General features: G+C 46.0%; 1 protein-coding gene across 2 annotated transcripts in view; it reads left to right on the top strand.

Annotated features, from left to right (window-relative positions):
- Positions 1–17,493, top strand: part of GTF3C1 (general transcription factor IIIC subunit 1) — a 102,425-nt gene that overhangs the window by 51,829 nt on the left and 33,103 nt on the right. For both annotated transcript variants that reach the window (XM_053554664.1, XM_053554665.1), the window contains exons 11-23: positions 620–756; positions 1,889–2,042; positions 4,889–4,992; positions 5,760–5,941; positions 7,762–8,025; positions 8,512–8,657; positions 9,707–9,804; positions 10,279–10,375; positions 10,493–10,670; positions 13,779–13,920; positions 14,871–15,006; positions 15,451–15,532; positions 15,674–15,862. In XM_053554664.1, the coding sequence (XP_053410639.1) occupies positions 620–756; positions 1,889–2,042; positions 4,889–4,992; positions 5,760–5,941; positions 7,762–8,025; positions 8,512–8,657; positions 9,707–9,804; positions 10,279–10,375; positions 10,493–10,670; positions 13,779–13,920; positions 14,871–15,006; positions 15,451–15,532; positions 15,674–15,862 (1,909 nt within the window). The remainder of the gene's footprint in view (positions 1–619; positions 757–1,888; positions 2,043–4,888; positions 4,993–5,759; positions 5,942–7,761; positions 8,026–8,511; positions 8,658–9,706; positions 9,805–10,278; positions 10,376–10,492; positions 10,671–13,778; positions 13,921–14,870; positions 15,007–15,450; positions 15,533–15,673; positions 15,863–17,493) is intronic.

Below are 17,493 nucleotides of genomic sequence, written 5' to 3' on the forward strand. Positions count from 1 at the left end.
GAAGCGCCATCCTGGCACATGGTCAGTGTGTGGCACCCTGGATAGTTAGTTACTCAGCAACATTGAGCCCTGGTTTCCTCTTCTGCAAAATATAAACAGTACTGATAAAGCTATTTGGAGTTTTTAATGATAAAAGCCTAATAAAGTAACTGGTATATAAGTGAAAGTACATTAATTTCTTTCCCGCTACTATGGAGGAAGCAAGAGAAATTGAGAGAATGCTTTCCTCTTTTTTAGGAGTTGCTATAGTAGATGCCTTTAATTTCTGTTGTGAAACTAGCTGTTCCTTATCAGGTGGCCCAGGGTCCTCTGCTAGAAGGTGTCTTTGCTATTTCTTTTTTTTTTTTTTTTTTGGCCGGGGCTAGGTTCAAACCTGCCACCTCCGGCATATGGGACTGGCGTCCTACTCCTTGAGCCACAGGCGCTGCCCTGTCTTTGCTATTTCTAAGTACTGAAATGGTAGGGCAGTGGGATCCTGTGTAGGAGAACAGACTTTGTGACTTCCTTCTTGAAAGACGGAAGTAGAAATTCCTTAGGGAAAGTACACATGTAAGATTGGTGTGTGGCCCCTAAGCCATGCTGAGCTCATTGGATCTCGTGCTTTTGATCTCTGTTCCAGGAGAGTAGCAGTTCCCAGAAGACTGGGAGGCATGGTGCGGGCCAGGACAAACCCCATGAAACTTACCGACTATTGAAACGCAGGAATCTGATCATAGAAGCTGTCACCAACCTCCGCTTAATCGAGAGCTTATTCACGTAAGGAATAATTTGTCTGTCTGTCATCAATAATAATTCTAATCCCAGTTAGTCATCATAAGCCTCAGAAGGGACTGAGAGGCATTTGAATCTGTTCTACTGTATAAATTTTTGTGGTATCCCTCTGTGGTGGAAAGGATTAGCATTTGTTTTTACTATGCAAAAAGTGTAGGCATGGAGGAATATCGATATGCTAGACAGGAAGAGGATGATTGATAGAGAAATGGAAGTTGTGGGGAAAGTGCATTTGCCTTTCTTCTTTCCTGGAAAATTACTGCTAAGGAGAGTGAAGGCAGGTAATAGCATTACTTGTAAACTTTTAGTTCTCCTTGGGGGATTTTGTTCTAACAGAATCTTCTGTGGAAGAAAAAACAAATACACATAGAACTTCTGCGTTTGGGTGGAGTAGAGGCTCTGGTTTGGTCATTATAACCCTCTATTACCACCACCTCTTGGGGTGGCATCTTCTGGGCTTCTGAGGCACTGAGTGTGAAAGCCATGTGAAGAGGAGCCTTACCCGCCAGTCAAGGACATGGGTCCTACTTTGTACTCGGTCTCTGTAGTGAGGGCCAAGTGGGCCCAGGGACCATCTTCAGATGCTGTCCCCTTAGTCCCCTTTCTGTGCAGTGAGGGGTTTGGCTTGGTGTTCCTGATGTCCCTTCTGGCCCTGTCTTTCTATGATCAGTGATCTAGAAATATTATTGTAGTGACTCAGGAAGCTCTAGAGAGTAAGACATACCAAGAGGGAAACCAAGAAGAGCTTCTTATCTGAGGGGACAGTGGTGAACTGGAATGTCCCTTGGCTGGATGTTAAATTAGCGTGTAGACTCAGAGACCACAGATTTCTGTCATGGTGCTCAGTGTCTCTGCTGTCATCACAAATCAGGTCGTCTCTCAAGTTGCTGGTGAAAGGTTCAGCACGTGGAGTGCTGTGACTGGTGGCTTGTCCTTAATTAACTCTTCTGCCACGTAGAGACATAATCTTTAACATTTCAAGATGTCAGCCTGTCCAGGGTGAGCGAAACCTTCTTTAATTCTTCCCTAGTGTCCATTAGATACCATTAGGCATGTGTCTGTCACCTGTGTTAAGGAAGGCCCTCCTGTTGAGATTGGGGATGTTAACTGTTAACAGGATTCAGAAGATGATCATGGATCAGGAGAAGCAAGAAGGCGTGTCCACCAAGTGCTGTAAGAAGTCCATTGTCCGCTTGGTGCGGAACCTGTCTGAGGAAGGTCTCTTGAGACTGTATCGGACTACAGTCATCCAAGATGGCATCAAGAAGAAGGTAATTCTGGCTCTGCTGCTGCCCACAAAGCCAGCCTTATGCTGTTGGAGGTTTTCCCGTCTAGCTTCTTCTGTCAGTGTTTGTCTTGGTTGTTCTTTTGTTACCAGTGACTTTGAATTACCTTCATAATTTGGGGGCCAAGGGTCATCCTACCTTTACACGGAAGCAATAGTTTGGTTGCATGTTGAAGCAGTTGGTCAACTACAAGCAGCTCCATGCAGGCATCTAGCCTTGCAGCCAGCCTTGAACAAATAGGCAGGAAAGTGGAAGCACGTTGAAGATCAGCAAAGTAGTGTTGGGAGAAGTTAAATAACATTTAGAAGGTGGAAATTTTTGACTAAGCAGCACAACGTTTTCATGGAGATCTGAGGAAACATATCCCAGGGGAAATGATGGCAGCGACTCAATAGGAGGCACTATGGGGCTTATTCAGAGGGGAATGATGCATCTCTTCTGTTTATCTGTTTCTATAAATTTACAGTTTAGGGCCATTTCCATAGCAACTATAGCTCAGCAGCGCTGCACATATTCTAAGGCACACAGTTTTCAGGGTCAGGGAGATTTGCATAGTACAGCTAGGCACTAAGGCCAAAGAGAATTGTTGTGTGGCCACAGTCACTTTTAATTCCCTGACCTTTTTCCTGACTACATTTCTGATCTCTGCCTTAGGATAGGTCTACTTTGATATTTTGTTTTCTTTTAATAAGCTGGCAAGGTCATTTCTGCTTTTGTACTTTTGTTTTTTGAGCGATCTGTGAAATACAGAACAGTATAAAAAGTGACTTAAGAAACACAGTGTCTACTGTTGAAAGCTGACAGCTCTCTCATCAGTTTTTATATCTTCTGTGAGTCTTTTTTAAATTAAACAATTACATCTCCTTGACCTTGCTGCCCTCCCCACCAGCTGCCACTGTCCCCATGAGCAGTGGCCATAGGTCCCTGTGCCAACTTCTCTAAAGGCAGGAAAAGCCCAATCTCTGACTAGTGTTGACCTTCAGAGAGTGGACTTCTTAGTTTGCTCTTCTTAGGCTGTCTTGTTTGTGTGGTAATTGAGGGCAGCAATGCTTTCCCCAGATTAGAGGTGGGGAGCAGCATCTGCACAGGTGTCAGCTATGTCTTGAGCTATTCCCATCAGGCTGTACCAGAGGGAGCAGAAGACGAGCTGGGGTGAGGGACAAGTGCAGCACATAACCTCAAGGGAAGGAACAGGGGTCTCTGGCCACCCTCTGTCTGTAGGGTACCACCACTACCGTGGCCCATTTTCCAGCTGCATGTACGTTTCTAGAACAGGTGTGGGCTCCGGCTCTTGGAGCACTTGCTGCCAAGCAGCCTTCTATTCTGCTGGATCATGCTGGCTGGAGGTGATGAACTTGAGTCAGTCTTTTGGCCTTTTGCTCCTGCATCCTGTCCTGACTGTTGGGCCTTTGGGCACTTGGCTGAGCCATTTGACTATTGAAAGTGAGGCGATATTGGGCGGTGCCTGTGGCTCAGTGGGTAGGGTGCCAGCCCCATATACCGAGGGTGGTGGGTTCAAACCTGGCCCCGGCCAAACTGCAACCAAAAAAAAAAAAAATAGCCAGGTGTTGTGGCAGGTACCTGTAGTCCCAGCTACTCGGGAGGCTGAGGCAAGAGAATCATCTAAGCTCAGGAGTTGGAGGTTGCTGTGAGCTGTGACACCATGGCACTCTACCCAGGGCAAAAAAGCGAGACTCTGTCTTATTTTAGAAAAAAAAGAAAGTGGGACGTATGAGTACTGTGTATTTGTACTGTACTTTTAAATTCTCTAAGGTGTTACTTCACTGAGACGCCGTCTTATTAAAAGAAGAAAGTGGGGAGATATGAGTACTGTATATTTGTACTGTGCTTTTAAATTCTCTAAGGTGTTACTTAACTATCTCAATTGAGCCTCACAAAAGCAGTAAGTTGATATCTCAGTGTGTCTATGCAGGGAGGTATCCTCATTTCACAAATGAGGATCGGGAGAGAATGAGCCACGTGCAGCCTTCTAAGCCTTCGTCTAGGCGTTGCTGCCCATGCCCTGCTTCCAAACTTACCTAAGCCCGTATTTGGTAGGAAACTGCTGGCCCAAGTTGACACTCAGACAACCTGACTTTGCTATCGCTTGCCAGTGATAGTCAAACAAGAATTTTGGCTCTCTGGGTGCCTGGCCTTTGTGCCTTGCCATCCATGGAGCTGGCGCCCTCACACCCCCTGCTCAGCTCTGCTTCTCTCTGCTGAGCATTTGAGTTCCTTCCCTTCCACACAGTTTTCATTTTCACCTACACCTCTCATGAAATGATAACCACCTTAACTGTTCAGCTTCAGTAGCTCGGAAAAGGTAAAAAACAACAAAAGCAGCCTAAATCCTCTTCCTGTTTGTTTGGAAGTGTGCCCAGCAGGAGTCCCACGATGGCACTCTCAGACAGCGGTGATTACTGAAAGCTGCTTACTTTTTTCAGATGGAAGCCCTCAGGATTCATGAGCAACTGTGAAGTTCTCAGATAGTGGGAGTGGGGCTTCAGGAGCAGCCCATCAGGTCACAGCAGGGACCAGTGGGCTGTGACAGCCCAGTGGGGGAATTGAAGCTCTGTGTCCAGGCCAGAATTCCTCACTCAAGCAGAAAAGCCACAGCACTGATAGTTGAGCTTGGTCACTTGAGGAATTTTGATGCTTGTGGCTGTAAGCGCAAACTGTTTAGCAACAGTTTGCTTCATTCTCATAATTGTCTTTTGGAAACATTAATGAAAATGGATGTAAGCAGTGTTCCACTAAGGGACAGAGTTGTGGAGCCAAGTCTCTCTCAGCAATTCCCTCGTCCTTTGGAACACTCTGACCTCTTTCTGCAGGTGGATCTGGTAGTGCACCCGTCCATGGACCAGAATGACCCTCTCGTGAGAAGTGCCATCGAGCAGGTTCGCTTCCGGATCTCCAATTCAAACACAGCCAACAGGCAAGTGACAGCTCCCAGGAGTAATCCACAGCAACGCTGCCTGGACCTGTGTGTTCTGGCTGGAAGCAGTTTTCCCAGAGTTCTTTATTTATAAATCAGTGAGTTTATTTTGTAAGTAAAATCAGTGAATTCATTGGCTTAGAGTTTGTGGTTCATGATCCCTTAGTCTAAATAAGGATCAATGTTCAGTGTACAGATTACTCCCAATCATAGACCTCTGATGTCTGAAACAACGCAGTCTCAAAATGGCTTAAAATGATTCTAGTTGCCTTTCTCAGATATTCTCTAGACTTGTTCATAAACTGTCTAACTGGTCAAGAGAAACTCAGAGCTAAAAATTCTTAGCTGCATCTCAACTAGAGATGGCCCCCAGAGGGCAGAGGGCTCACCTGTCTTGCAGGCACTGCATCTGTGCAGTCTACCAAGTATTGGCCACATATGCTTTGAACCAGTTGCTGATTCATTTCTCATAAAATTCCCAATTTTTGGCATTTATAAATGTGTGAAAAGAACTAGCACATTGGGCTCCCTTTCTCACGGGCAGCAGCTGCCCCATAGATGGCGGTCCCACAGTCTCTACTACCCCCAGATGTCTGTTGACTTGACATAAATTGTGTTTGTTTGCGTCATCTGCATGGCCCCTATGGACAGTTGAATTTGAAACCCCAGGCACAGTGGCTTCATCTGATTCATGGGGACATACCCTGTCCTTTCTCTCAGCCCTTGGTTTTTTCAACATACTATTGCATATTGTATTTGAACTGCAGGGGTAAAGCTTCTCAGCCTCCAGTGCCCCAAGGGGAGGCAGAAGAAGGTCAAGGAAAAGAGGGCCCAAGTGGATCAGAAGACTCTCACATAAGTGCTTCCTCTAAGTCAGAAAGTGGACGGATAAAAAAAAGTGATGAGAAAATGGGCATAACCCAGCTTAGAAATTATAACCCCGTTATAGGTAAAAAGCGGCTTCTTGTCTGTGTTTAATTGTGTTTCCCTTGTTGTTCACATGATGATGTTTGAGTCATTCAGTGTTCTTATTATTTTGAGCACTGAGCTAGAGTTAGAAGAATTGGGTCTAGGCTGGGTACAGTGGTCCACACCTATAATCCTAGTATTCTAAGAGTCTCAGGCAGGTGGATCTCTTGAGCTCAGGAGTTTGAGACCAGCCTGAGCAAGAGCAAGACCCTGTCTCTACTAAAAAATAGAAAACTGAGACAACAGGGTCACTTGAGCCCAAGAGTTTGAGGTTGCTATGAGCTATGATGATGCCATGGCACTGTACCAGGGCAACAAAGTCACACTCTGTCTCAAAAAACAAACAAACAAAAAATTGGATTGGGTCTGAATTACTGATTGGAGCATGTTGGGCTGGACACGTAACTTCTGCCAGCATCGTTTCCTTGTTTGCAGAATGGGGATAATTCTGCCTGGCATACCTCACATGGCTGTTCAGAGACTCAGATGAAATTGTACTAGATCCCAGTGTAAGGAAAGATTAATTCCTAGTTCTGAATATCCTTGGGCTGGAACATAATTTAAACCACAGAAAAATCTCTCCCTGTCCAGACCCTACAAATCCCCTGGCAGTGTAGTCGTTGAGGCTGAGCACTCATGTAATTTTCCCAGTCGGGTCTCTAACTGGGTCACCCCCTCACTCGTTTCTCTCTGAGCTACTCTGGTATAAATTTGTGCTGAGCAAGTACAGATGGCCAGGACTTTATACTCAGGTACCCTGCTCTTCTAGCCACAATGTGTGTGCAGGAAGGAGGGCAGACTTGCCTTACTAGGGCCCAGACCTCTGCTAACCAGCATCTGGTATCCAGCACAATAGACTGGGGATTCCAAGAGGAAGAGGTGATTTATGTGACTGCCCTTTCTGAGGCTCTATTCCCACAGTGCAGCCTTTACTTGCATGGTTTGCCATGCATATGTTCCAGTCCAAGGATATTCAGCAGAAGGAATTAATCTTTCCTTATGTTGGGATCTGCATAATTACAGCTCAGTCTCTAAATAGCCATGAGAGTTTCCTATGTGAGTAAAGACCAGATTAAAGAGAAATAGGAGCATGAGTCTGTGTGGCAGAGCAGCACGTGCACCTGAGTAGAGCAAAGGCAGCAAGTGTGCTCTCAGAGGGCCTGCCAAGCACTTGGCTCACCTGTTACTCGGTCTGACACCTGTCCTTTCTCACTGAGGAAAGTTAGAGAACAGTTTATTTATATCAATAAAGAAATGAGCTAGAATATTTGGCACAGTTTCTATCAAACTACAAGTCCTCACCCCGTAGCCTCTTAGACCCTCCTTGCTGGTTCCCTTCCCATTATGCTCCAGCGTCACATCCTGCACTCTCCTCTTTTCCTGGTGCACTCTGCCCCTCCAGCCTCCTGACCATTCCAGGAATGTGCCAGGCATGTACCCATCCCAGGCACCTTGCATTTACCCAGTCTGCACGTCCCCAGATATCTGCACAGCCCCCCCTTCACCAACTCGAGGACTTTACTCCGAGGCCTCTCCTCAGTTGCCTCGTCTTCACTGTATGTAGAATTACAGCCCTTCTCCCATCCTTGCTTTATTTTCTACACCAGCTATTTCCATCCAATGTGCTATTTTAGGTATTTTTTATTGTCTGTCCTCGAACACTAGAAAGCGAGCTCTGAGAGAATTATTTGTCATCTTCCTAACACCTGGCACATAATGGCACTCAATAGGTTTTGAATGAATTGAAATAAATTCAATCAGGGATTTTTCAAGCACTGCCCTCCCCATTTCTTGCTTCAGTTCCTGGACTCGGACGTTCTCTAGGGTTTCTGCCCAAAATGCCTCGCCTGCGAATGGTCCACGTGTTTCTGTGGTACCTGATCTATGGGCACCCTGCCGGCAACACGGTGGAGAACCCAAATCACATCAATGAAAGAAAAACAGTAAAGCAGGAGCCGGGCAGGGCAGCCTCCTCCTCTAGAAATGTCTGGGAAGCCTCCCCAACCAAAGACAGCCAAGATGGCATCACCTGGGAGGCTGAAGTGGAGCTTGCCACAGAGACAGGTGAGATGTCGTTGCCATGCCTGCACCAAGGGCAGGCAGATCTTGGGAGGATCCAGGAAGAAACAATAATGGTTTAGCGTTGTGGCAGGTACCTGTAGTCCCAGCCATTCGGGAGGCTGAGACAGGAGAATTGCCTAAGTCCAAGAGCTGGAGGTTGCTTTGAGCTGCGATGTCACGGCACTTAACCGAGGGCAACAAAGTGAAACTCTGTCTCTAAAAAGAAAAAAAAAAAAAAAAAGAATACAATGGTTCCTCATCCTGATCTGAACAGGCTATGTCCCAATATTGTCTTCTCATCTAAATGGAGACATAATCCAAATTCCCTGACCCTCCAGGCTTCCTACCTCCTCCTCCTTCCTGCCTAACAAATGGAGTTTTTGCCCAAGTTTGTGGTAAAGGAGCCAAGATTTGCTGGGAGATGTCACTGATTTTTGTCCTTATGACTGGGATCCTGACTGCTGGGAGTGACTCTGCTTTCTTCCCTAGTATATGTGGATGAGGCCTCGTGGATGCGCTACATCCCTCCCATCCCAGTCCACAGGGACTTTGGATTTGGCTGGGCCCTTGTCAGCGACATTCTCCTCTGTCTCCCACTCTCCATTTTTATCCAGATTGTGCAAGTCAGCTACAAGGTACTGGTGACTCTGTGGTTGTCATACCTCCTCTGAGCCAAAGAGCCTACATTCCCCTGGTCAAGGGAAAAGACCTCAGGATGGATAGATGGATGGTTGAAAGGATAGGTGGATGGAAGATGGTCAGTCAAGAGAAAAAACTTTAAGGATTTATTCTCCTACGTAGATTAGATAGATAATTGGGTGGCTGGATAGATGGATGAATGATTGGTTAAGGGTAGTCACTTCAAAAACTTGTCCATTTAGATCTGTCAATAAGTAGGTAGGAAGATAGACAAGTGATCATGATACACTTGAACAATAAAATGTTCATAGAAATTTAGTAAATAAAAAGAAGGAAATAGAACTTACCCACAGCTCATCACTCAGAGGGAAAATGACTGCTAATCTTTGGGGTGCATTTTCCTCTAGTCTTTTATTACTATGCTGTGTGTGTGTACTCTCCCTTTTTAAAAAAACTCAGTTGAAACTGTATTTACTCTTTTATTATGTGTTCTTTTGACTGAACAATGTATCATATTTTCCACATCATTAACTTTTTAAACTTGATACTAAATAGATTCATAGCTTTCCTTCTTATGCATGTACTCTAATTTATTTAACCAATAATATTTTCTATTTTTGGACATTTAAATTCAAGTTTCTTGCTATTATACATGACATATTGATGAATAGATGTGGGTAGCTCCACCATTTTTTCCTCAGAGTACCAATAGAGGCAGAATCATGAGCTTCAGAAGAAATGAGTGTTCATTTTTTGTTGTTGTTTAACATAAATAAATACATTTCTGTATTGCCCTGTGGAAATATTTTAGCAGTCTATTTGCCCACTGCAGGATATGAGGGTGCTTGTTTATTGCCCTCAGCAGTGTGGTGGATGGGCGGTAAGGGGATGTGGTGAGACAGGGATAGAAGGGTTTGGAGGGGCAGGAAGGAGGGTCTGATGGGCCGGTTCAGGGAGATGACCATTGAAAGATCTGAGTATTTGTCTATGATTCTTGCAGTTCACTCTGGCCTTCAGGGTGAACTAAACCTGAAAATCCTTCTAGGTGGACAACCTGGAGGAGTTTCTGAACGACCCTGTGAAGAAGCACACGCTGATCCGGTTTCTCCCCAGGCCCATCCGGCAGCAGCTCCTGTACAAGAGGTGAGGCCATTGAACCTGGCACAAAGTGGCATCAGATCCAAACAGGCCCTTTAAAGTTAGGGTTCTGAGTAAACATTCACCAGAAAAAGGAAAAGGTTTCTGCCTTGTAGATTATAAACATTCAAGATTTTTATTAATTCAACCACCAAAGTATGGCTGCTAAATTTTATTACTTGATTTCAAGGTTCTTTTAAAGTAAAATCTGCTAAAGTCCGCAAGTATTGAAGTGGCTTTTTTTATTTCTTTCTTACTTTTGCTTTCCAAGTCTAACTCCAAGTGTGGGGTCTATGCTCCACTGCCCGGTTGGATGTTGGAAAGGGTAGTTCTGGACCTTGGCACAGAGCAGGCCTGAGGATGGGCGTCTGGGTACCACCAGGTAGAAGAGAGAAGTGAGCCACACACCGTGTCCTGGATGTGACTCAGGCTGCCACCTGGGAGTGTGGTGTGATGGGAACCATGCTCTCTGTTTTCCAGGCGTTATATCTTTTCAGTGGTGGAGAACCTTCAGAGGCTGTGCTACATGGGGCTGCTACAGTTTGGTCCCACAGAAAAGTTTCAGGATAAAGATCAGGTAATATCTTTCAAGCCCAAACGAAAATTGTTCTAATTCTTAAACACAGTCACATAAAAGCCAGACCCAGTGCTGATCCTGCAATGCTCCTCTCTCCCCATCTGGTATCTCCTGTAGGTTTTTATCTTCTTGAAGAAGAATGCAGTCATCGTTGACACCACCATTTGTGACCCACATTACAACCTTGCCCGCAGCAGCCGTCCATTCGAAAGGCGTCTCTATGTCCTCAACTCGATGCAGGATGTGGAAAATTACTGGTTTGATCTGCAGTGTGTCTGCCTCAATACCCCACTAGGTAGGTACCATCTGTCTTTGCTGGACCTTAACTATTCTCTCTCCCTTGTGTGTAATAACAGGGATTTAGAGCTAGAAGAGCCTGGGGGTTACGTAGCTCGGTGGTTTTCACTCTGAGGCCTAGAAGGCACCCGGGCTCTCTTAGAAAGGAGAGTGATGGGGCTGGCTCCTGGTCTCTCACACATTTAAGCCCAAGCAGCCCCCCTTGTTTTCATTCACTTGTTTATTAAATAGGTATTTATTGAATGCCTCCTGTGTGTCATTTCCTGTGTCTGCCCTTGCAATGGTGAGAACACACCCTGCCCTGCCTTCATGAGGCTTGAATTCTAGTAAAAAAGAAACATAGCTCATAAGAGCACTCCAAGTGTGATTGTAAGCCATGCTGGAATGTGGGGGATGTGGATTCCAGGGCTCACAACAGCCTGCTGGGGAGACATTTGAGCTGAGATCTAAAGGATGAGACTACGCCAGCCATGGCTAGAGGTGGGGAGGGCATCGCGGGCAGGGCAGAGGCCAAGGCCCTGAGCGGCACATTGGAGAAAGAAAAGGCCAGCATGTGTGGGTGGAGGGTGCAGGAGGCAGACACCAGAGGCCTTGAAGGACATAGTGGAGTTTGGGTTTATTGGAGGAGTGATAAGGAGCTGTTGGTAGTTATAAACAGAGAGTACAAGATCACTCATGTTTTTGAAAGTTCACCTGGCTGCTGTGTAGAGAATGGGGTAGGCTAGAGGCACAGGTGTGGAATGGAAGCAGGGAGGCCAGTAAAGGAGTGTGACCCTGTCTAAGAGACATCCACTGATGACCCTGGGAGTGGGAGGAGGGGGGGTCTGGGAGGAGTTTTGGAGGAAGGATTGTCCAGGCATGCAGGTCGTTGGCTGAGTTGGGCTTTGGGTGGGGCCTTGTTCATACCGTTTCCACTCCCTGGATGGCCTTCCCTCTTGCTCAGCTCCACATGGTCACTTCTGCTTCAGGCATCACCTCTCTGAGAAAGCTTTTCCAGCATCTTTATTGTCATCATCTCATTTCATCCTGTGAGTTCCTGAGCACAGGAAATTTGGCTTCTATCCCTATGATTTGCAAAGTGCCTGGTATACAGTTGGTATCTGGTATACCGTTGGTATCTGGTAAATGTTTATTGGATTTGAGGCCAGATATGGTGGCTCATGCCTGTAATGCCAGCACTTGGGAGCCCAAGGCAGGTGGATTGCCTGAGCTCACAGGTTCAAGACCAGCCTGAGCCAGAGCGAGACCTTGTCTCTAAAAATAGCTGGGCATTATAGCAGGTGCCTGTAGTCCCAGCTACTTGGGAGGCTGAGGCAAGAGAATCAGTTAAACCCAAGAGTTTGAGGTTGCTGTGAGTTATGATGCTACGGCACTCTACCAAGGGCGACAAAGTGAGATTCTGCCTCAAAAAAACAACAACAAAATGTTTATTAAATGAATGGGGGGATTTGTGGAAAGCAATAGAGCCTCCACTCCAGTCCTTTTTCCTCCAGGACTATCTCCGTCTGGTCTTTTCCTGCCACCTCTGCCAGGAGGAAAAGGATGCTACATTCAATTTGCACCTGTGAGAGGAATTGGATCCTGTTCTTCCCATCACAGAACAGAAAGATCCATATCACAATTTCTGCAAAGTAGGAGTCACACAGTTATTTGGGTAGAATTATTTAATGCCAACAGAGTAATGAGCGCTTGTACTTAGAAACTTTAAGGGGTCCAGACAAATTTGAGAGCAGTATGTTTCATAGAATCTTCTGGCATTCAGTAGTGAGCTAGGTAGGCTTTTATCACTTTAGATTTTTTAATAATGCCCTAATTCCTCCACATTTTATACCTAGATAAAAATTTGTGAACCAGCATGTAAAATTCGCACCAAAGATTTTCAGGCCTGACAATTGGTGAATTTCTATCCCTTTTAGTGTTCAAGAGCAGAAATGTCAGAGGCTTATTGAGTCCATTAATCAGGCATTGATTGTTTCTTCATTCAACAAACACTTAAAGACATTCTGCCCCCAAGGACTGGGGGAAATGCATCATATAATAAGATGTAATCATATTTTAAAGCAGGTGCTGCCCCAAAGCTAAAATGTTAAATGCTGATTACTGAGCCCTGCCCAGAAGTTCTGCCTTTCTGACAAACAGTTTGGTGGTGCAGTTGTTACTCGTATATGAGAAGCATTGCATTAAGTATTCACCATTTCAAGTATTCATTCAAGTAGACGACCTTGGGCAAGCTGTTTGTAACCTCTCTTAGCCTTAGTTTATTTCTGAACTGAGAACACCACTACCATTACCATATGGGGCTGAGGTGAAGCTTGAATGAGATGTCTTATGTAAAGTTCCAACTGTGAGGTGCAGGGCATGAGCTCCCACTGCCTCTGTCCCCCACTGCTGCACCATCATGCCATGGTGTCTATTTGAGCATATTGTGAGAGGGTGTTTGACAGGTTGCAGGCTAATGTAATCTTCCCTCAGCTACTCAAGCAAGTTGTTTTAGTTATATTTTAAATTTCTTTTAAGAAGTGTAATCTTTAGTGTAGGATAACTTAATGTAATTTCTCAACTACACTCAAGTGCACCTCTTGAGAACTTAGGAGACTTTTGGCTGCTCCTGGAACCTAGTGAGGCCCAGGGACACTGCACGCCATCTCAGCTATCTGTGCAGATCCTTCCCGATCCCTGCTGTGCTGCATAGTGCAGTCATTTCTGCTTGGCTTCTGCGTGCTGGCTCACAGCACTTCCCTGGGGCTTTCCAATTGCATGGGGACCCCCAGGCAGGAAGGCCTGGCCTTCCTCTGCTCTGGACTCCCCGAGCCTGTTGGACTCCCAGATTCCTGTCTGCCTTCCATCCTTTTCAGGTTCTACCTGATAGAAACCCTTTTGTTAGGTCAGCCACCAGCATTTTAACCCTGTCTTCTGCTCCCTCTGACACCCTTTTATGAGGTATTTTGCAAAAAGAGGTCCTGCAACTTTCAGACCCCCTGGTCTGGTGGGGGAAGCTTCTTCACAGACAAGGAATCCACTCTTCCCTCATCACCCAGCAGCTTGCTGCAGCCACCAGAGCTATAGCAGGAAGCTGTGACAGTCACACTCGTGTTTGTTTTTCTAGGTGTGGTGCGCTACCCACGTGTCAGGAAGAGTAGTGGGCCAGGGCAGACCAGTGACGAGGAGGGCAGCCTGCAGAAGGAGCAGGAGAGCGCCATGGACAAGCACAACCTGGAGCGCAAGTGCGCCATGATGGAGTACACCACGTGCGTCTGACCCTCGGCAGCACAGGGCCTACCCATCCAGATGCCAGACTCCTCCCTGATGCCTGCATCTCTGGTGTTGATGCTACAAATTGCAGGCTGCAGGCCAAAGTTGACCATAGGCATACTTTATTTAGCTCACATATTGTTTTTAAGAATTCAATCAGGGCTCAGTTCCTGTACTCAGCATCTAAGGCGCCAGCCACATACACTGGAGCTGGCGGGTTCGAATCCAGCCCAGGCCTCTCAAACAATGACAACTACAACCAAAAAATAGCTAGGTGTTGTGGGAGCACCTGTAGGCCCAGCTACGTGGGAGGCTGAGATAAGAGAATCGCTTAAGCCCAAGAGTTTGAGGTTGCTGTGAGCTGTGACATCATGGAACTCTGCTGAGGGTGACATAGTGAGACTGTCTCAAAAAACAAAACAAAACAAATTCAATCAGTTGTTCGAATTCAAGTTGGAGATTTTATATAAAAATCTTATTTTTTACTTACCTTGCAAAAGTGGAAACCTGCCAGCACTAGGAACCCAATTTTTTTTTTTTTTTTTTTTTTTGAGACAGAGCATCAAAACATCACCCTGGGTAGAGTGCCGTGGTCTCACAGCTCACAGCAACCTCCAACTTCTAGGCTTAAGCAATTCTCTTGCCTCAGCCTCTCAAGTAGCTGGGACCACAGGCCCCCACCACAACGCCCAGCTATTTTTTGATTGTAGTTATCGTCGTTTGGCAGGCCCGGGTTGGATTCAAACCCACCAGCTCTGTTGTATTTGACCAGCGCCTTAGCCGCTTGAGCTACAGACCCTGAGCCCCAAATTTTTCACTTATACTGGCTGGGTATTTTTCTGGGAAGGTAGATGTTAGTTATAAATAAGTGCCCCCTCATCCTTTGACTGCACTATCTTTTCAGTTACTGAGGAAAGCTCTTTTGTATTTGTTTCCTGTCTCTCAGTGGGAGCCGTGAGGTTGTAGATGAAGGCTTGATCCCTGGAGATGGGCTGGGAGCCGCCGGGCTCGATTCCAGTTTCTATGGACACCTAAAGCGCAACTGGATCTGGACCAGCTATATCATCAACAAACCCAGAAAGGTGGGCTCTGGGGCTGTGACCACCACCTTGGGGTGTCACCTCTGCTTATCCTCCTCCTGTCCCTTCCTGGTTCATAGTTTCTGAATTGGTGAAACCAGAGTTAACCAGAGACACACACATTGGCTTCCATTTGTCCTGAAAGTGTATCAAGCCCCTTCAGTGTCTACCTGACCTATTTTTTTTCCAATGGATTCTAACTTTGTGCCATGGACAGGTTTTCCTTTTTAAATTAGGAATGGGACGTCTGGGTTACACAAGTCCTCCAGAGGGAGTGCATGTGCACTGATAAGGTGGCTCCACCCTCCCAGGCAGCCTGGGGCCGGGCCCTGGCAGTCCCTGTGCAATGGTCCTTGGCTTCCTCAGAGACTATACATCTTAGTGCGTTTGGGCTCCCAGGGATTTGTGGAGGCTCATGCTTCATTCCAGCACCATACTTGGTTTTAGGAGAACACCGCTACAGAGAATGGGCTCACAGTGAGGCTCCAGACGTTCCTGTCCAAGCGCCCACTGCCACTCAGCGCTGGAGGTATGTGTGCTGGGCGCTGACCCCAGAAATAAACATGGTACCAGTTCATGCCAAAGCAGCCACTCACTGCACAATCAATTTGGCCTTTTTATCCTTTGTAGAGCTCATCCTAAAACTCTTTGTCACTGTGATTATTTCTAGGCAATGGCAGGTTGAATATTTGGGGAGAAGCGAGAACAGGCTCTGAGCTCTGTGCTGACAGGGAAGAGCAGTTTGAGGTTGTTCAAGAGCCTACCCTGGACAGAAGCCGAAGAGTGAGGGGTGGGAAAAGCCAGAAGCGGAAAAGGCTGAAGAAGGACCCTGGAAAGAAGCTCAAGAGGAAGAGAAAAGGTTACATGATGATTGTTTGCATTTTCTGGGCCTTAATCTTTGTAAGCTCTAGCTTGGAGACATGCCCCAGTCTCACTCCAGCCAGGCCTCAGCTCTGCTCTCAGATGCAAGTTCCCATTTTCCCCTGATTTGTAGCACTAACTCTCTGTGATGATTGTTTTATTTTCCAGACCCATCTGGCAGACTGAGAGATCCTTGAATTTCCCATATGTTTCCCCTGCTTTCTCTGTCTTTGTTTTTTGTAGAGTCTCTTGCTTTAGTCTCCCTCACTTTGTATTTCTAATTTCATCTCAACTGAAGAAACCTTCGCAAAAACCACATCACAACCAGCCAAAATCCTGTTGTTCTTTTGGTTTACCTTTTAATATCTCCACGTATGCTAATCAAACCAAAGTTCAAAGGCATGCTGCACTTTTAAATTAGAGGAAATCTGGGAGTTATTTAAACATGCAGAATCTCTTCCAATCTGCCACAGCACCTTGCCGGGTGTCTTTTTAGGTTGCCATTTTGGGTTCCTCATCTGGTCAGTATTTATAGCAGAAGGGGGCTGGTAAGGAGACTAGTATCTATTTTTTTTGACCACTTTTATGTCACCAAAGTGGTCCATATGTTTTAACAACGACCCGATAGCTATAGCTATTTCAGATAAAAACAGAATGTTAAAATAGGAACCTGTTTTAGTGGTTTATTTAGCTGCCATTTGTAACAAATAGCATTCCATCAGTTGAAAGGGCCCTTCAGTTTAGCTTCTCACAAGATATATTTGAGACCAATTTGGCTCACAAAGACCTGAATTCGTCACAAGGCAAAATACGGTGGTGTCGTTTCTTTGATCCCAAATTTCCTTGCCCCACTTTTCTTCTGCCTTACTTTGGAACTCATTAAGCAGTGAGACTCACCAAACAGTATTTTGAAATTGGCCATAGCATATGGTGTCTGCCCTGTGAAACTGCTATTAATACCTCCCCCAGGGCAGGAGACCCTGGAAAACCTCGTGACTAGACACACACACTCAGGTCCTAAGTCTGCTGCTGACTCAGCTTTGTGACTGGAGCAGGTTGCAGTATCCTGCTGGCACAGATAAAGTAGTGATAATAACTATCCATCTTCATGATATTGCAAAGTAGTAGTCTAATTGTAAGTTTCATATGTAAAAAGCTTAAACCAGTGCTTAGTGCATAGTAAATATTCCGTGATGCTGGCATTGCTATTGTTTATTTAGTAGCTACTTTTTGCCTGGCACTGTACAAAGTGTTTCATATCCCTTCATGTTCAGTTCTCAAGACAGTCCTGGAACATAGGCCTTGTTGGCCCCAGGGTGCACACATGTCTCTGTACAATGCCCCTGAGGTCACAGAGCAGGGGAGAGGTGGGTGCCCAGTGACACCGTAGTCAGTGGTCCTGCTGATGTGGGAGACACCTAGAGTGTGCTGTAAGCTTCTGTGTAAGTTGCCTTCAAGGGACTTGGTGTCGCAATGGGAGAGACTGGAGGGTGGCTTTTAGTTTCTTTTTTTTTTTTGGTTTTTGGCCAAGGTTGTGTTTGAACACGCCACCTCCGGCATATGGGACGGGCGCCCTACTCCTTGAGCCACAGGCACTGCCCTGGAGGGTGGCTTTTAAACGAGCTAGCT

This window comes from Nycticebus coucang, chromosome 12 (genome assembly GCF_027406575.1).
Source record: "Nycticebus coucang isolate mNycCou1 chromosome 12, mNycCou1.pri, whole genome shotgun sequence".
In the NCBI taxonomy this organism is placed as follows: domain Eukaryota; kingdom Metazoa; phylum Chordata; class Mammalia; order Primates; family Lorisidae; genus Nycticebus; species Nycticebus coucang.